Raw genomic sequence first — 18,894 nt, forward strand, 5'->3', positions numbered from 1 at the left:
CCCATCAATGGATGAATGAATAAAGAATATGCGGCTTATATATATGCTAGAATATTGTTCTAGCTATGAGAAAGGAGGAAATCCTGCCATGTGTGACAACATGGATGGACCTTTAGGGCATTATACTAAGTGAAATTAAGTGACATAAAAAATAAAAAAAAATCAAGTCACATAAAGACAGATAGTATATGATATCAATAATACATGGAATCTAAAAAAGCTGAGCTAGTAGAAACTGTAGAATAGTGGTTACAGGGGCTAGGGTGCGGGGGACTTGAGATGTTGGTCAAAAGTACAAACTTGGAGTTAGAAGATGAATAAGTTGTGGAGATTTGATGCACAGCATTGTGATTATAGTCAACAATACTGTATTATATACTTCAAGGTTTCTGAGAGACTAGGTCTTAAATGTTCTTATCACAAAAGAGAAATGCTAATTATGTGACTTGACGAAGGATGCTATGGTGGTAATCATATGGAAATATATAAAAGTATCAAATCAGCACATAGAGGGTGCCTGAGTGGCTCAGTCAGTTGAGTGTCTGACTTTGGCTCAAGTCATGATCTCGTGTTTGTGAGTTCAAGCCCCGAGTTGGGCTCTGTGCTGACAGCTCAGAGCCTGGAGCCTGCTTCAGATTCTGTCTCCCTCTCTCTCTGCCCCTCTCTCATTCTCTCTCTCTCTCTCTCTCTCAAAGATAAACATTAAAACAATTAAAAAAATCAGCACATAGTACACCTTAAACTTATACAATGTAATATGTCAATTATATTGCAATAAAAACAAGTATTTTTTTGCATCTTCTCTCGATTACTAAATGCCTACTATGTGTATTGCAAATGTAAATTATTGCCTTAATGTTATTCTGCTTAAGATCTTGTGTATTAAGGATTTTTGTTGTTATTGGCGTGGGTGGGGAGCAAGGTGTCTAGGATTGAAGTGTAGGGTGCGTGAAGGTAGCTTTGATATCCTGGATGGGATGGCTGATTGGGAGTGAAGACTCAAGCCAGTAGAACTCTTGGAACATTAGCCTCAACCTCAGGTGATCAAAGGGTACCTGCTGTTGCTAAACTGAGAAAACTGGAATAGATGGGTGAGGTCTGACAGCAGTGATAGACTGTGAAGTAGGATGATGGAAGAGTGTGTCTTACTTTAAGCAAAAATATCTCATTAAAAAAAAAAAAAAGCAAAGTGTAAACATTGCTGTTACTGTGGCCCCCAAGCCACAGACAGAAGGGCACATTGTACCTACTCCCCTGCTGGAGGACACTGGCCGCTGGTCTGGTGGCAATGCTTTATCCTGGGCCCTCACTCTCTTTTCTGGGGGAAAGGAGTTGAGGGAAAGGAGTTCAGCTCAACTCCATCAACTTCTAAGGCTTCCTCTGATAAGAAAAGAATAGAACACATACACCAAACTTCAAGAGGCACAGTGTGGCAAATGAATGTACTTATCCTTTATAAAAATTATATATTGTGTGATGCCTGGGTGCTCAGTTGGTTAAATGTCTGACTCTTGATTTCGGCGCAGGTCATGATCTCACGGTTTGTGAGTTTGAGCCCGGAGTTGGGCTCTGCGCTGACAGTGCGGAGCCTGCTTGGGATTCTCTCTCTCCCTCGTTCTCTGCCCCTCCCTGACTTGTTCTCTTCCTCTCTCTCTCAAAAATAAATAAACACTTACGAAATCATATTATTGCTACATAAGGCTTCTTTGAAAAGCTTGTAATTTCTTAAAAAAATTTTTTTTAACGTTTATTTATTTATTTATTTAAAAAAAATTTTTTTTTTCAACGTTTTTATTTATTTTTGGGACAGAGAGAGACAGAGCTTGAACGGGGGAGGGGCAGAGAGAGAGGGAGACACAGAATCGGAAACAGGCTCCAGGCTCTGAGCCATCAGCCCAGAGCCTGACGCGGGGCTCGAACTCACGGACCGTGAGATCATGACCTGAGCTGAAGTCGGATGCTTAACCGACTGAGCCACCCAGGCGCCCCATCTTTAAAAAAAATTTTTTAAAAAACATTTATTTATTTTTGAGAGACAGGGAGAGACAGAGGATGAGCAGGGGAGGGGCAGAGCGAGAGGGAGAGACAGAATCCGAAGCAGGCTCCAGGCTCCAAGCTGTCAGCACAGACCCCAACACGGGGCTCAAACTCACAAACTGCGAGATCATGACCTGAGCCGAAATCGGACGCCCAAACGACTGAGCCACCCAGGAGCCCCGAAAAGCTTGTAATTTTATTTATTTATTTATTTATTTATTTATTTATTTATTTATGAAAAGCTTGTAATTTTAAAGTGAATGCTTTCCTTAAAAACTTAGAGAATCCTATATCATGATAGTTTGCCCATTTCTGTAAGAGTATTATTTTGATAAAATATCGTACTGGCTTTTAAAGTCATAAAAAGCAGTGCTCATTTAGAAATCTCCCTCTGTCCCTACTACCTAATCCTCTCACCCACTACTTGCTGGGTAACCACTGTAAACAGTTTATTTTTTGTCCTTTCTGACCAAGTGCGTGTCTGTATCTGTATGACTGCGTCTACTGATTGATTATCATATAATGTTTTTGTTTATTCACCAGATACAAGTCTGTCTGCCTGCCTTAGCTGCAATGTGGTAATGCTTTTGATAGATCTTAGAAGCTCAGTGCAGGACATAAAAAGAAAAATTCTTCTTAAACACATACAATTGCATTGGTATATTTGTGAGGCAAATTTAATCCAATTCTCTAAAGTGGATGATTGGCTATATTTCCAGCCTCAAGGTCTACCTTTGCCTAATATTCAGGCAACTGACGTAAGGGTGTGTGTTTCCCCACAGTCCTGAGGTTAATTGCCCCACTGTTAAATTGTACTTTCCTACGGTAGCTCTAATCCTAGCCTAATAGTACTAGCTACAGTAGTTTATATAAAAAGTTGAATTTATTAGATGGAGAGATGTCTGAGTGCTTGAAGCAGATCACAGGCTGAGGGAATATAGGATTCTATCATCGTTACCCAAGCCGAAAAGTCCATCAACCAAGAGAAGCATAATTGTAAGTCACTCTCTATCTCAGTTCCTAATTTCCCCTGATTTGCTGGGATGAGTGACCATTCTTGCTCATATCACTAGGGGATCCTTGGGGCCACTTCAGGCTGAGCCCGTGTTCATGACACTCCCACATAGCAGACACTTTTGTGGATTTTTGTTTATGATTGCATCTTGCTAGTATGAAGAATGGACAAGGCTTAAAGAGAAAAGCTTAGTATATTTCATTGAAAATTTGAACAATTAGATGGGGCGCCTGGGTGGCGCAGTCGGTTAAGCGTCCGACTTCAGCCAGGTCACGAGCTCGCGGTCCGTGAGTTCGAGCCCCGCGTCAGGCTCTGGGCTGATGGCTCAGAGCCTGGAGCCTGTTTCCGATTCTGTGTCTCCCTCTCTCTCTGCTCCTCCCCCGTTCATGCTCTGTCTCTCTCTGTCCCAAAAATAAATAAACGTTGAAAAAAAAAAATTTAAAAAAAAAAAAAAAGAAAATTTGAACAATTAGAATGGGCTGATAAAAAATCAAAGACTCTACGTGTACTTTGCTGTGGGTAGAAAGTTATAGCTAATAACTGCAGTTGACAAAACAGAAGAACTTTTCTCAGGAAAAATAGAATCTGTCGTGAGTATCCAAGAATAATGAGCAAAGGAAGAGAAGCAAGGGGGGAAATCTAGGTCATGTCCCATTGAACACGATGTAAATCTGACCTGTATACATGAGGGAAATGGTTAAAATTAGGGCCAAATAATTTCCTGATTTCTACGAATGAGCACATCTTTTGAAAATCAGGAGACAGTAGATTTTCTTTTCTAGAGGAAATGATACTCGATTCAGTGTAAGAAGGAAACCAGTAGAAGAAAATCTGTATGATAGTACAGAGATCATGTGAGAGAAAAGGAAAAGTGTGTGTGTGTGGCAGGGAGGGAGGGATCGGGAGAGAGAGAGAGAGTGAGAGAGACAGAGAGAGAGAGACAGAGAAGAGCACAGGAGTAATGGCAGGAGTAGAATGGCACAGAACCTTATTATATCATAAAATAATAACTTTAAAAGAACAAATCTATGGCACAGAGAAACTGAAAAGTGATACTAGAATTCTTAGGGTTGCCATCTTAAAATATCTGATGGGCTTACTTAGAATCTATAACCATGATTTAGTCCTTGTTAATTTTTCCATGACTGTGAAGATGATCTATCATAACATTGAGTTTGATGAAGTCACCAGCTGCCCTGTGCAAAAATCTGGTGTTTCACACTTTATCACTCCCGGAGGCAGGCCACATCTTCCTGCCCCTAACCCCTCCAGCTGCAGCCACCCCTGGAGCCTTCCCACCCTGAGAGCTGCAGGTCGACAGATGGAGCCCAGTACTTATGATGAGACACATGGGGCCGAAGAAGGAGCTGTGCAATCACCTCTATTGCATTTTTATTTACTTCCCTCTGTTTTTGAGCATTCTCCCCCATAAGGCCTCCGGCGAAAGACCTTCTGATCAATTTATATTCTAAAAGGAACAACTGCAGGACATCTTCCCAGATTCTACTCATCTCCTCACGTGGGCGTGTCACATTTACCAAATACTGCAAACACTACAAATAGTTTTCTAGTATAAGTATGCCCCGTGCAACAGTTGAGAGAGACTTAACACTACAAAAATTATTGACTATCTGAAATTCAAGTTTAACTGGCACCCTGGATTTCATCTGGCGTCCCTACTATTTGAACTCCAGGAACCTCCCGAGTATCTGGGAAAGGTCTCAGGAAAGTCAACAGCACGGCACAAGAACCGACTGACGTGAGGTGGCAGTGAGTTGTCCCTCAAATGACAAAAGCACACAATCTCTGAGAGGCGAGCAGAAAAAAAAAAAGCCATTCTGGAGTCTCTTGCCACTTTGTCCACAACACCGCTCCTTGAGGGGGAAGGGGTCAGCCAGTGGCCCTTTTCCTTCCCCTAGTACTTCTGGGCAAGGATGTGCAGATCGTGTATTTGACGAGTGATTTCAGCACAGAACAGCTGGCAGGCGGCGAGACTGTCATAGCAAGCAGTGGACCGGACACTGGGAAAGGGCTGGGTGGGGGTGATGAAGATGGGGAAACAGTAAAAGACACAGCAATACGCTATAGGCACAGGGCAGATCTTCAAATTACACTTACTGCATGAACATAAACGCGCACAGAAATATGCCCATGGATGATTGACACTTTTTTTTTTTTTCATTTTATGAGTCAACCTTATTTGTTAACCTTATCTGTGGCTGTTCTTGTAGAATTTCCTGGTGAACAAGAATGCACATCCACTCTCTGGTTGGAGACAGCCAGCCGAGGCCAGAGTTGCTGGGCTCTCTGCAGAGCCGTGAAGCCAGGGCACTGTCTAGAAGCGTCTCTTTCTCTGATCTGATCCTAACTATTGTTTAACCTCTAACGGTTTCTTACAAATTGCTACCTCAGCTCCACATCTCTAGTTAGTAGGATTTTTAACTCAGGTTTGAGGACCTGTTAATTCTCAAGCCTGCAAAGGTTCTAGGCTGAATGGTAATTACGGGCATTTGATGCACTTAGACCTAAAATTGAATACTAACATATTCTGGCACAGGCTTTTCCTTCTAATTTATTCATTATTATTTACCAGGACTCTAGGTTTGATGGTCTTCTTATAGAACTACTCTGTATTGGAGTTACACTGAATTCAATCATACAGTTGAGCCTAGTTAAAATGGAGGGGATTTTCTTCTTGGACCCAAATGTAATATATATATATATATATGTATATTATATATATATATATAATATACATATAACAAATATACATATATATAAACCCAATGCACATTGTCATATATAACTCATGGCTGTATTCCTATTCAGGTTTTAGTGTCATGGAAACCAGTTAAGCTTGTCTCTGCCTCTCTACCTAAAATCTGATAAAAATACAGTTTAACTGCATAAACCTAACTTCACTTTAGAGGGAAAAGAAGATGCTGTATACATATGCTGGTAGGTTTTAAAATAATGACATCTGCCTTTGTTATAATGAAAGAAAACTCATAAGATGTTCAATTAGTATGACTGAATCATCCATTTCTTCCCTTTTTTCTTACAGTGATATTTCAGGTCTTTTGGGATAGTCATTTTGTGGAGATCTTGGAATTAAAAAAAAAAAAGGCATTCTAACTGTGATGCTCAACAGTCAGGGTATCTGATTTGCTTAAGGGTCACCCCCTAAAAGTCAGAGCCTGACTGGGGCCAGTAGGAGCTGGTGGGATGAGTTTGCTGGTTGCTAGGATGCTGTGTGGGGATCTTAGAAAGACCCCCTCCCCCCTTGGGCGCTGTCCCTTCTGGACCTGTAGTTGAAGCTTCTCTGTTGATGCCAGAGATGGAGACAGAGAGAAGGGCTGTGGATGCGGTCAAAGCCTGGGGACAGAGGCAGGCAGGGAGGCACAACCGTTCTTTGTAGGGCATGGGTGGTATTTTGTTACTGGTGATTGTGTGACAACAGCAGGACACCACGTGCAGTCTTTTGGGACAGTCGCTTCTGTAGCCCTGCACCCGGAGACCAGGCTTGTGCTGGCGCGGTGTCACGGAGGGGGGGCCGGGGGGGGTGGTGGCAGGCGCTCTGTTCACTCACCGGTGCTGCTCTGAATGGTCCTCACGGTGGTGGTGGTGCGCGGTGGGGAGGAGGACCGCAGGGACACGCACTCGTCGTCCTGGGAGCAGCCCTTCTCAATGGCCCGCACGTAGCTGTGGCTCCGCATGCGGAAGCACCCGGGCATGGGCAGGTCCAGGGCTTCCACCGCCTGCGACTCCAGCTCGCTGAACACGGATTCACACACGGACTCGAACTGCCCGTTCACTTCCATCTCGCTCACCTACGGGCAGAGACGGGGAACCATAACTCCTCCTGCCTGGCGGAGAAGCACCCTCTCCCTCAAGCATCCCCGGCCTTGACCCCGCACCCTTCCGGAGAAAGCCCCATCCGACCGCATTCAACGCCAATGCATTTTATCGCCTCTGTGTTACACTCCGTAACTGAACTGCATCTTGTTTATGAGCCCAAACGGTCCATTAAATTCTAAAGAAAAAGAGCTTTCTTTTCAGCATGGAAGAAGTGTGGGGCTAGGAGGTCTTATTCCAGTGCGTGCCCAGGTGTTAATTCTCCTGATTTATAAATGCAAACCTAGGGAACAATTTTTGTCAGTCCACGGTAGAGAGTTTGGGTATTTCAGGGGAATAGTTTTTAGTATAAACATCTTAGAAACTACTATTTTTATTATTGTGCTTTTGCAAGTGACTGGCTTGTCAAATAATTTCAGTGTCAAATGCAGCTTAATTTAGTGCACACTATGAAAACAGGCCCTATATTTTCTGGCAAGATACTCTCATTCTGCACAAAAATAGACCAAACCCAGATATGTCAAAATCTTGAAAAGCACTATGGAGATTTGCAATCTACACACTATCGGAAGAAGGTCTCATTCTTCCTTCTAAAAAACTGATATGGTCCACAAATTGTTTATAAATGTGTTTTAAAATCTTCCAAATGAAGTCTTCCTTTTTTTGCGGAGGTCAGTTTTTATTTACTTATATTCCTCTGCACATAACTTACATTGGGTTTGAGCACCACCTAAAAAAGAAAAAAAAAAAAAATAAACCAGACCAGGTGCCCCAGTTAATTTCTCTTACTTTGTAGCTGATTTGATAGGGACATGGGAGCATTCTTCAAATTTCTGCCACTCTCTAGAACTTCATAATTTCCCTAATATTAAATTAATGAGTAATTAGGAATTTATTAAGCAATTAAACTACAAGTAAGCTTAGAACAAATACTGAAAATGATTGTAATTTCTGACTTCCTTCATTTTCTGTTATCTGAGAATATACTCTGATAATGGCAAATTTCTTTTAAACTTCATGTAGAAGTGACCAGCTACCTTAAGGCATATCAAGTGGAAAAAGACATGCATTTCTTTACGATTCTTTACAGCTTAAAGTAGTACTTTCACCTACTTTATCTAATTTGATATAAAATCCCTGCTTGTTTTCAAGGCTAATAATTACATACATCCATGTTAAAAAATTAAATGCATATATATATCTTTGATTTTTGGGAAATATTGGCGATGCAGTCACGGGTAAGGGGACATGATATTTGCAATTAATTATCAAATAGAGAAAGTGAGCACATGAGTCAAAAGGAATATGAATATGAATCTGGGTCAAGGATATATAGGAGTCCCTTGTATTTTACAAGCAACTTTTTTGTAAACTTGGAATGATTTCAAAGTAAAAGGTAAAACTGTATTTGCAAATGTGTGTGTGCGCACGCACATACAGATTTTCCCCTATTAATCAATATGCCAAACATCGCAAAGAAATGGTAAAATATCTATCCCTGTTAAGGTAACAACTGTTAAAACTTGGGTGACTGTCTGTTCAGAGGGTACATATTGCCCCCCTCCCCTAGTTTTCATAAAAATTGGACCATAAAGTAAATATGATTTGGCAATATGTTTTCTTTCCACTTAACCTTCTGTATTAAACTCACATCTTAATAGGATTCTCTTTCTTCATTCCTTTTGAACCTTTTGTTTCTATTATACACAGGTACAGAAAACCAAGCAAAATAAATGTAGAACCGAGTGAATTATAATAAGACAAACACCCTTATAACCATTACCTAGATCAAGAAAGATGGCTTTTCCAGGTACCCTAGCAACCACTCTATGTGCCCCATCCTGACTATAATCCCCATCTTCCCTCCAAAATCAACTGCCAATCTGAGTTTTATTTTCGTAAAGAATTCTTTTTAAAAAAAGTTTATTTCTTTATTTTGAGAGAGAGAGGGCACACATGAGTGGGGGAGGGGCAGGGAGCCAGGGAGAGAGAGAATCTCAAGCAGTCTCTGTGCTGTCAACACCGGTGCCCCCCCCCCCCAGTTTTTAATTGACAATTTATTTATGGAAGCATCTGGGTTGTTTGTCCTGTAAAGGTTCCCGTGGTCTAGATTTGCTGATTTCATACTCGTGGTAGGGTTTAGCATGGTCCTCTATCTTTTGTAGTTCCTGAAAATTGTAAGCTGGATCCAGGGGCTTCATAAGACTCAGGTTCAGTTCCTTTGGCAAGAGGAGAGATCATGTGTTCTTTTATCAGGAGACACATTATGTCTGGGTTGTCTCCCTCTGTACGTTGTTAGAAGTCACTTGTGCTCAATGTCTAGATCTGTTAATTCACTGGGAGTTATGCAATGGTGGTGTTCTAGTTCCATCATTATTTTTTACAGTTTCTAGTTGTAGCTTAACTGACTGAGCCATCCAGGAGCCCCAACATTTGATGGTTTTAAATTGACTGTTATGATTATTCTTAGTGAACGGAAATTTGTCTTATCTGTAACCAGTGGGAGCCCCTTAGGTTGGCTCCTGAATCCTGTTGACCTGCTCAGTCCTGGAATCAGTATTTTTTCAAACAACCTTTTCTTCTTTTAGTGGAAAATAGTATCACGAGAATGCAATCTGGACACCAGGAAGCTTCATTGTCATGGCTACTGGGCTGGTCATTGTTCAGTGGGCAAAACTAGGCCTTTTGATGGTCAGACCTAGTGAATAGGTCTGATCAAAATTCAGACTGCAGAGTTGTTTTTTTTTTAAATGTTTATTTATTTATTTAGAAAGAGAGTGAGAGGGGAAGGGGCAGAGAGAGAGGGAGAGAGAGAGAGAGAAAGAATGAACAGGGGAGGAGCAGAGAGAGAGGGAGACACAGAATCAAAAGCTGTGTGATCCCACGACTGTGAGATTATGACCTTAGCCGAAATCAAGAGTTTGATGCTTAACTGACTGAGTCACCCAGGCACTCCCAGTCTGCACAGTTTTAATGTAACCTCTTCTATATATTATATATATATATATATATATATATATATATATATACCTTGATTCCATACTAAAAATCCTGGTTCTCAGGGGCACAGGAAATAGAATTGGAATATTCTACAATTATTCATTTGTTTTTTTCATATGCACAACCATCTCAGAATAGCATACTAATAATACCGTGCCCATATCTTTATTGAGAACAGTTAATGATTCCTTTTTTTTCTGCATATGCACTCTCTATTCTTTCCTCATTTAAAATAGTTGTGCTATATTTACATTGTCAGAGCACATAACCTACATGTTCTCTATTGCTTCAGCCCTCATTTAGTCTCTTATAAATAACTATACATTTAATGCTTGCTACTACTTTTCCTATAAAAAGACTATTCTCTATCAAAATTCTACAGATATAGGTCTAAGAATTCTAGATGGCTTATAAAGGAAAAGAGCAAACACCTGACCCACCTTGCCCCCTCCTCGCCAGATTCTCCCTCCTCAGAGGCAATTACTTTCATTCTTCCAGCTGGATCTTATGGTATTTGCATTCAGATTTCCAAAAACTTGCTTATGTGGATCTGTTGCTATGTTCAGAGACCTCTGATAACCTATTGGTTTCCTTCCTGACCTTAAACCGTTACCCTCGGAACCTCTGACCTCCTATTGCAATCTATGGCTGCCACAGACAGCCCGTGGCTGTCCTGGGATTTCTCTTCTTTATCACTGTGGGGGTACCCTTCATTGTCTTGACTATTATGGAGGCCCTGTTTCATCTTCCTTGTTTTATTCCTTCCTTTTTGTGGAGCAAATCTTCCAGTGCTTTCCTGGACAAGGCGGCCAGCTTGCATGGATGGAAGTGTCTGTATTCCACCTCCCCTGTTAAGGGAGGGTGTGTTTGCATTCAGGATTCTAGCCTGCATCCCTTCTTTCAGATGTTTTCAGGCTTTCCTCCTTGTCTCTTAGCCTCCATGTATGTTAGAGTTTGGGAAAGTGGATGCCTTTCTCATTCCTGAGCCTTTCCGTATGAACTGGTTTTCCCCATCCCCTTCTGAAAACTTTTAAAGATATTCTTGTTTCAAGAGAGCTAACATTTCACCATGATGTTCCCTGTGAGGATATTTCTCCATCGACTGGGTGGGTACTGGGTGGGCCCTCTCAATCTGCAAAATCATGTCTTTCAGTGCTGGGACCATTTCTTGAATGATTTCATTGGTAATTTCCTTCCTTTTATTGATTTTTTTTCTGGAACTCCCACTTGTTGGATGTTAGAATCCAGGAAGCTCCAAGAATTCCAGGAACAAAAACACAAGGAAAAATACACCGATACATCATAATTTCCAAAGCAATACCGATATAGAACAAAGCTGGAGGACTCACGCTTTCTGATCTCAGAATTTATCACAGAGCTTTGGCACTGACATAAGGACCGACACATAGACCAATGGAACAGGATCGAGAGTCCAGAAATAAGTCCATGCACCTATTCATCACGGTTCTTATGTCTGGTCATTTGGGTTGTCTAAAGCTCATTGTCTAGTTGGATTCCTCAGGATGGGCTCATGGAAACGATATTCCCTGCATTCATTCACACTTACAATAGTTTGCCTGTGACTTTTTTTTCCCTTTCAAGATTTCATTTATTTTTTAAAAGATTGTTTAGATGTTTATTTTCGAGAGAGAGGGTGCATGTGAGTGGGGGAGGGGCAGAGAGAGAAGGGAACAAAGGGTCTGAAGTGGGCTCTGTGCTGACAACAGAGATCCCTTTGTGGGGCTCGAACTCACAAATCATTAGATCATGACCTGATCTGAAGTGGGGTGCTTAACTGACTGAGGCATCCAGGCACCCCCAATATTTCTATTTTTAGATTTCTATTTTTCTTAATGAATGAAATGTCTCATTCACTTGCGCCTATATTCCTTTTAGTCTAATCTTCATTTCTGAAATGATTTTTCTTTTACTTCTAATTCTTCCCTGAGTTTTGTGACATTATTTTTAAGTTTTTGAAATTCAGATAGGTCGTTTTCTCTCATGTCTTATATTGTGTTCTTAATGCTGTTTAGTGCATTTTAAAATACAGTTGACCCTTGAACAAACAACAGGGGGGTGGGGGTATTGACTCCTCACCTCTGCTCAGTTGAAATTCCACATAAAACTTTTGACTCCACAAAAATGTAACTATTAATTGCCAGAATTTTTATTGATAACATAGTTTAGTTGATTAACACGTATTTTGTGTATGTATGAGATGCTGTATTTTCACAATAAAGTAAGTTAGAGAAAAAAATGTTATTAAGAAAATCTCATAAGGAAGAGAAAAGACAGTTAAAATACTGTACTGTCTTTATCGAAAAAAAAAAAATCCATGTATAAGTGGCCTATGGAATTCAAACCCATGTTGTTCAAGATCAAGTGAAGTGTGTTACAGTTTTGATCTATTTTGTGGTTATGTCTTTCTGCATGCTTTCATTTTCTGGAGGAATGTTATCCTTTTCCTTATTTTTCTTTCTTCTTACAGTGATTTTGAATGTGATTTACAGTGGGTAATTGTTCCTTGTGGTTTTTGGAAAATTAGTCTGACTTTGAGAGGGTGGGTACATTCAAGATATCCCCCTCAAATTCCCAGGACTTCCTCTTTTATGTTTTTAGCTTTGCGATACTTCCTGATTCTTTTCCTCCCGTCCCCAACTTTTACCTTGGCATTTTCTTTTCTTCTTTGCTACCGTCTCTACCTTGTTCCTATTTGATTCCACTCGCCTGTGTTTCTTCTCAGCCCTGGGCCCTGTGCTGGAAGGAAACACTGGTTGGTTGCTTTCCAGTGCACGTAGAGGCTCAGACTGCTCCAGTCTTTTTTGACCTAACTGCAGGCTCCTTGAATTTATCTGCCGTTAGAGGAGGCAAATCCCTTCCACTTTCAGCTGCTGTTCTCGAATAGGCGCCCTGAGCTTTCCGGTGAATACCTGTGGCTTGTTTTATTTTGCTATCCTCGAGTCTGTCACACAAGTCATTGTCTCCCTCTGTGCCTTCTTACACAGACATGGATACAGTGTAGTCTTATGGCTCCTTGTGGTTTGTTCTCATCCACTTATATTTGGGGTTCATGGAATATCCTGTTATACCCAATTTTATTGGAAATGTTCTCCATGACTTTTGGATTTTTTTTCTGCCTCGTTGCTCTGTCTGCTTTTATATGGAGACTCAGGGAAATTCGGACACTTAAGTCACTACCACTGTAAAATTGTATAGGATGATTATACCATAATTTATTCAACCACTCCATCGTGGATGATGATTCAGATATGTACTTGGAGACCGCTATGACCAACACTCTTGTGCGTTTATCTTTATATACTGGTGCTTTTATTTTCTGTATTATAGAGTGCCGAAAGTGGGATTCTTGTGCCAAAAGGGATGTTTTATACTGTTGTAGATGTTCATCGACTTACTTTCTGTGGCAATGGTGGCAGTTCACTCCAAACAGCTCATTTCTCAGCATGGACACTAGAACTGGGTATTAGCACTTTTTGCAACTCTTCTAGGTCAGAAATGTATTGTGCTTTTTCAGTTTGTCTTTATCAGCCTGCTAGTGTATTTAAGCATTTTTTCTTATATTTATCGGTCTTTGTATTTTTTCCCTCTAATTTGCTATTTCGTAAGATTTGCCTTACGTTCTTTTAGGCTGTTTTCTTTTCTTACTTATTGGTAAATATACTTTAGGCAACTGGAAGATTCACCTGTTTTCTTGATACGTTTAAATATCCTCAGTTGCATTTTAACTTCATGATATCTTTTGTCACAGAATTTAGTTTTCAGTTAGAACAGATGTCAATCGTTTATGTTTTCTAGAATTCTTATATTGTTAAAAGTTCTATCAGTCTTACCGCAATATCAGACATATATTTTATAAATTTTAATTTTTGTCATTTTGTGTTATTGTATATATTTGAGATCTATTTGGTTTTATTATATGGGAAGGAGTAGTTTAATGTTCTTTCTACTATGTCATGGGCAATTTGCTTGAATTCTCTAGACCTCACTTTCGTCATCTGTAAAATGGGTATAATGATACCTATCTCCAGTGTATGCTCTAAGGATAAAAATAAAACATTTAAAATGCATATTATATTTCTAGGCACATCCACTATACATACACTATACATAAATGGTGGATGTTATTCTGTGAGATAGTGTAGTGGGAAGAATGAAACAAATTATACTAATTCTCTAAGACTAAATTTCATAAATTAAAAAAATGATCGTTTTTATAGTTGATATGAAATTAATGAGAGAATATGAAAAGCTTCTAGTATATATCAGGCAAGCAATACATGATGACCATTCCATTGTTATCATTTTCACGATTACTATTATTATTAGCAATATTGTTGCCATCAATACCCCGATACCAGCAGGCTTTGAAGAAACTTATCAGTTAGGAGTCAGGACACTTGGGTTTCTAGGTTCTGTTACCGACTATATTTATAGATACTTATTTCATCTGAGTTTTTATTTCTTGGTATATATACAATGAAGGGATGCCCTAGGTCACAAATCACAGCTAAATTGCTACGATTACTGCTGAACATAATAACTGTGTACTCACTTCTTTTTTTTAAGTTTATTTTATTTTGAGAGATAGAGCATGAGCAGGGGAGGGGCAGAGGGAGAGGGAGTGAGAGAGAATCCCAAGCAGGCTCTGTGCTGTCAGTGCGGAGCCTGATGTAGGGCTCAAACCCAGGAAATGGTGAGATCGTGGCCTGAGGTGAAAGCAAGAGTCAGACGCTCAACCAACTGAGCCACCCAGGCGCCCCTGTCTACTCACTTTTAAAAAATGATGTAAAAATCCAACATATTGCCAGACAAAAGATGTCTGCAGGCTTCTGGTTTACCATTCCAGATGAAGATATTTGAGAATTGGACTTGAAGTGAATGAGGACATAAATTGAGCCAATTTGGAAATGACCTAGTTATTATACTAAATATTTTTTTTTCACATGTGACTTTTAAAAATTCTTTCTTCTCAAGCTTTACTTTAGAAAGCTCCATCTTATTAGATGGATATATAATTAAAAAAACATAGAAAGGGAATAAATATTAAAAAAGGTCAGTTTTTCTCTATCATGCAAGCACTATCTGTTTTTAGGGATATTTTACTTCTATCAGGTATGAATGGCAGAAACAAACAGCTTAATTATTCTAGACCAATATCTTCTCTTACAACATTTTAGTTTGATCTTTCCAGGAGCCCTTGATGACTAAAATGGCAGGTTTTAAAAGGGAATAGGATAGCATGCATTTAAATTCTATACTATTAGAGCTGCTACTAAAGATCTATAAGAGAGAACATCCCAACATCATAAAAGCTAACCACTTTTTGAAAAGTCTAGAATCTATATGGTAGTATTGCTTGGAAGAAGAAACTCTTCTCCTTTGAATAATGACAGTGTTGGGACTGCAATGGAAAGTTTGAAATTATCCTTAAAGATATTGTGTTACTTGAAAATTGAATACGGAACTAGAAAAATGATGTAGCATTAGGAATCCATTTAGGATGGCTATTCTTTCTGTATTTTACTCAAGGCTGAATGATTATACCACCGAATTGCAGAGCTTGACCCGCCATAGCATCGGGGCCCACATGCGTTTCTTCAGTGATTTGTTGATATTTTACTAGGTTGTCACTAGGAAGGGATATTGTCTCAGGAAGGTCCGATCTGTGGCACAGGGACCCAAGTCAGACAGCTGCATAGACGCAATGTCCTGATGGGGCAAAGTAGCATGTTTCTCCTGTCTTGAACATTGAAAATTTAAACATTTAACGTTATGAAAGCAGTGAATGGGTATAAGCATTTTTCGACAATTTTTAAAATATTTATTTATTTTTGAGAGAAAGAGACAGAGCACGGGTGTGGGAGGGGCAGAGAGAGAGGGAGACACAGATCTGAAGCAGGCTCCAGGCTCTGAGCTGACAGCAGAGAGCCTGACATGGGACTTGAACCCACAAATTGCAAGATCATGACCTGAGCCGTAGTCGGCCACTCAACCAACTAAACCACCCAGGCACCCCCAAAATTTTTTTAAAAAATCCATCGATGTATTCTACATGTATGACAGCTGGATTTATAGACTATTTTATATTTCTGGAAGGCTATGTGACCATGAGGCTGTCCGGAATAAAGATAAGCTTAAAGAAATTTAAAATATTATATTACTTAGTGTGAAAAAAGTAAAGACAGACAAGTCAAAATTTCACCAAATGAGGCACCAACTAATTTCCGTGAGTGTTGGGATGAGTGTCATTGGACAGCATTAACTAACACACATTGGCATGCATGTTCTTGGAGCCTTCTCTAAAGTAAGCAAATGTACAGTAGGCAGATATTGGAGTCCCCAAGGCTAGCTTTCCCTGTTCCCACTCTGCCCTGCTCTCAGAACCTTGCTATGGTCCCTGCCTTTGTTGAATATGAATTTTCTTGTATCAAAGTTCTGATCATATCTCTTCTGCTTAAAAGCTGAAGTTTTAATTAATTTTTAATCAATTCCATTCCTAATAAATGAAGTCCAGTCCTCTGGAGCTGGCATGCAAGGCCATGCGTTAAAAAAAATATCTCCAGGGGCGCCTGGGTGGCGCAGTCGGTTGAGCGTCCGACTTCAGCCAGGTCACGATCTCGCGGTCTGTGAGTTCGAGCCCCGCGTCAGGCTCTGGGCTGATGGCTCAGAGCCTGGAGCCTGTTTCCGATTCTGTGTCTCCCTCTCTCTCTGCCCCTCCCCCGTTCATGCTCTGTCTCTCTCTGTCCCAAAAACAAAACAAAACAAAACAAAACAAAACAAAACAAAACAAAACGTTGAGAAGAAAAAAAAAAAATATCTCCAGGGCAAAATTCAGGACAGACTTCGCATTGCTGCCTCTACAAGTATTCTGAGCTCCACCAAAACTAGAACACTCACTATTCCTTGAATTAGGGAAGCATTTTTCAAAGTCCAGATCAAATAGTACTTTATTAGAATCCCTTGGAATATTTGTTAAAATGCATATTCCTAGACTGCATGCCTGGAAGCTCTCTCTTTAGAATCTTTGTTCTTAGCACCTTTTTCTCCTTAGCTTCAGGATCTTGTTGACAATTTTGTGACCACAGAGTCTCATTTGACATCTGGTTTCTTCCATCTCTTACAGAGTGTTTTATAAAATAACATTCTGGAAATATAAAGCAGTTAGCAGAGGGACCCAGTAAAGGAGCCTCTTACACTTGCCCTACCTCCCTCAGAGTATTTTGTAGTGTTCAAGTAAATAATAACTGTGAGAGCACTTTTATCTTCTTTGTATGTTCTCTTACAAGCTCTTGGCGGGAATGGATTTTGTACTGTTAATCACTGAATAACTTGTATAATCTGCTCAATAAATTGAGCTCAATTTATTATTAGCTGCTCAATAAATATTAGCTGAATTGATAGTATGGCAGTTATTTTTGTGATAGAAATTTAACTTCAGAGGTCCTAGGCATCATTTACAAAACATCCTTCTTTTTGTGCTCCCACAGGAAGGTGTCCCTAGCGGCAACTTCTGCTCCCCTGGTGGCTCCGAAAGCTGGCAGGGTCCGGTCTTCAAAGAGCCCCAGGTTCTCTCTGCCCCTGATCTTAGGTAGCCCAGTCCTCTCCCACTCTCTGAAACTTTGATGGGAGGGACTGGATATTTTGGATCTAGCATTAAGATGCCTGAGTCTTCATCCCTAGTCCTGATACCAGTTCTTAGAAGTGACTTTTGTCTCATTACCAAGATACAGTATTCACCTGGGACCCCGTTGAGATAAGTAGACTGTATCTCATTTCCTGTCCTCAGGCTGCTGTCTATCAAGACTTGCTCAACGCTTGTACTTTTGTGATTAGACGCTGCCTTGGTTTTGCCAGTGATGTCTATACTGTCCTTCTGTCCTTCAAGAGTCTTTTCAACTTTATCCATCAACTCCTTAAGGGCATATTTGCTGGTACTGACTGCTGATGAATTTCCGAGGACTCACTCCAACGTCCTTTATCCCTCTGCAGAGGACCCCTTCTCTGCTGGCAGACTGCTGATACCAGGTGCTTGCCTTAGGTGAATACCTGTAGCATTTAGATTAGGCCTCCCACCTGACCCCTCAGTGGTTTACTCTGAGAGTGGCCATCTCCTCACGTCATGCCCTCTGTTTCCACCAATCCTTATGTAGTTCATGGCCCATGGCCCATGGCCACAGTGCTCACCTGGCTGATGGTGCTCATGGCTCGCATGTAGCTCTCGTTCCTAGAGCGGAACTTTGGTGATGTGAGCAGGCCGGCAGGGTCAAGGCTGTCCAGGCTTCGATTGATGGAGACTTCACTTACTGCCCTCAGGTAACTGTGACTCCGGATCTGGAGTTTGGGGGAGTGTTCATTGGAAATCCTAAAAGAGAAAAAAGGAAAGGGCACGTTTAGTAGAAATGTAAGTAGTAATAAGACATGGTCGCTCTATCATTGGGTATCACCCAATATTGGATATTGGATATTGGATATCATTTAGTATCACCCTAAATACTGGGATGAACAATACAGATGGCTTCCTCTGATTCCTAGACTCTCCCATGGTGTCCCAGAAGGAAAAACTTTTTACCAGAAATCATTAAGGTTTCGTAACATCTCGTGATGTGAGCAATTCAAATTCTCTTCAGCCTATGAAATAATTTCCCCATCTGCATCCCAGGGCGGGGCGGGGGGAGATAATAGTTCTGACTTCCCTGCCCCAGAATCCTGTCCTGGTAGTCTGTAGGCCTTTTCTTCTTTTTAAAATTCTTTTTAAAGTTTATTTATTTACTTTGAGAGAGAGAGAGAGAGAGAGAGAGAGAGGAGAGCGAGCGAGCAGGGGAGGGGCAGAGAGAGAGAAGCCCAAGCAGGCTCTGCACAGAGACTGATGCGGGGCTCAGTGTTGCGACCGTGAAATCGTGACCTGAACTGAAATCAAAGGAAGGACGCTTAGCTGATTGAGCCACCCAGGGACCCCTGTAAGCTTT

The 18,894-nt window shown here is 40.6% G+C and overlaps 1 protein-coding gene across 12 annotated transcripts in view; it reads right to left on the bottom strand.

Annotated features, from left to right (window-relative positions):
- The window catches only part of DLGAP1 (DLG associated protein 1), an 898,848-nt gene that overhangs the window by 183,584 nt on the left and 696,370 nt on the right, over window positions 1–18,894 (bottom strand). For all 12 annotated transcript variants that reach the window (XM_040479302.1, XM_040479303.1, XM_040479300.1 and 9 more), the window contains 2 exons: window positions 18,113–18,290; window positions 6,642–6,882 (listed from right to left, as the gene is read on the bottom strand). In XM_040479302.1, coding sequence (XP_040335236.1) covers window positions 6,642–6,882; window positions 18,113–18,290 — 419 coding nt within the window. The remainder of the gene's footprint in view (window positions 1–6,641; window positions 6,883–18,112; window positions 18,291–18,894) is intronic.

This window comes from Herpailurus yagouaroundi, unplaced genomic scaffold, assembly GCF_014898765.1.
Source record: "Herpailurus yagouaroundi ecotype Mexico unplaced genomic scaffold, PumYag 142, whole genome shotgun sequence".
In the NCBI taxonomy this organism is placed as follows: domain Eukaryota; kingdom Metazoa; phylum Chordata; class Mammalia; order Carnivora; family Felidae; genus Herpailurus; species Herpailurus yagouaroundi.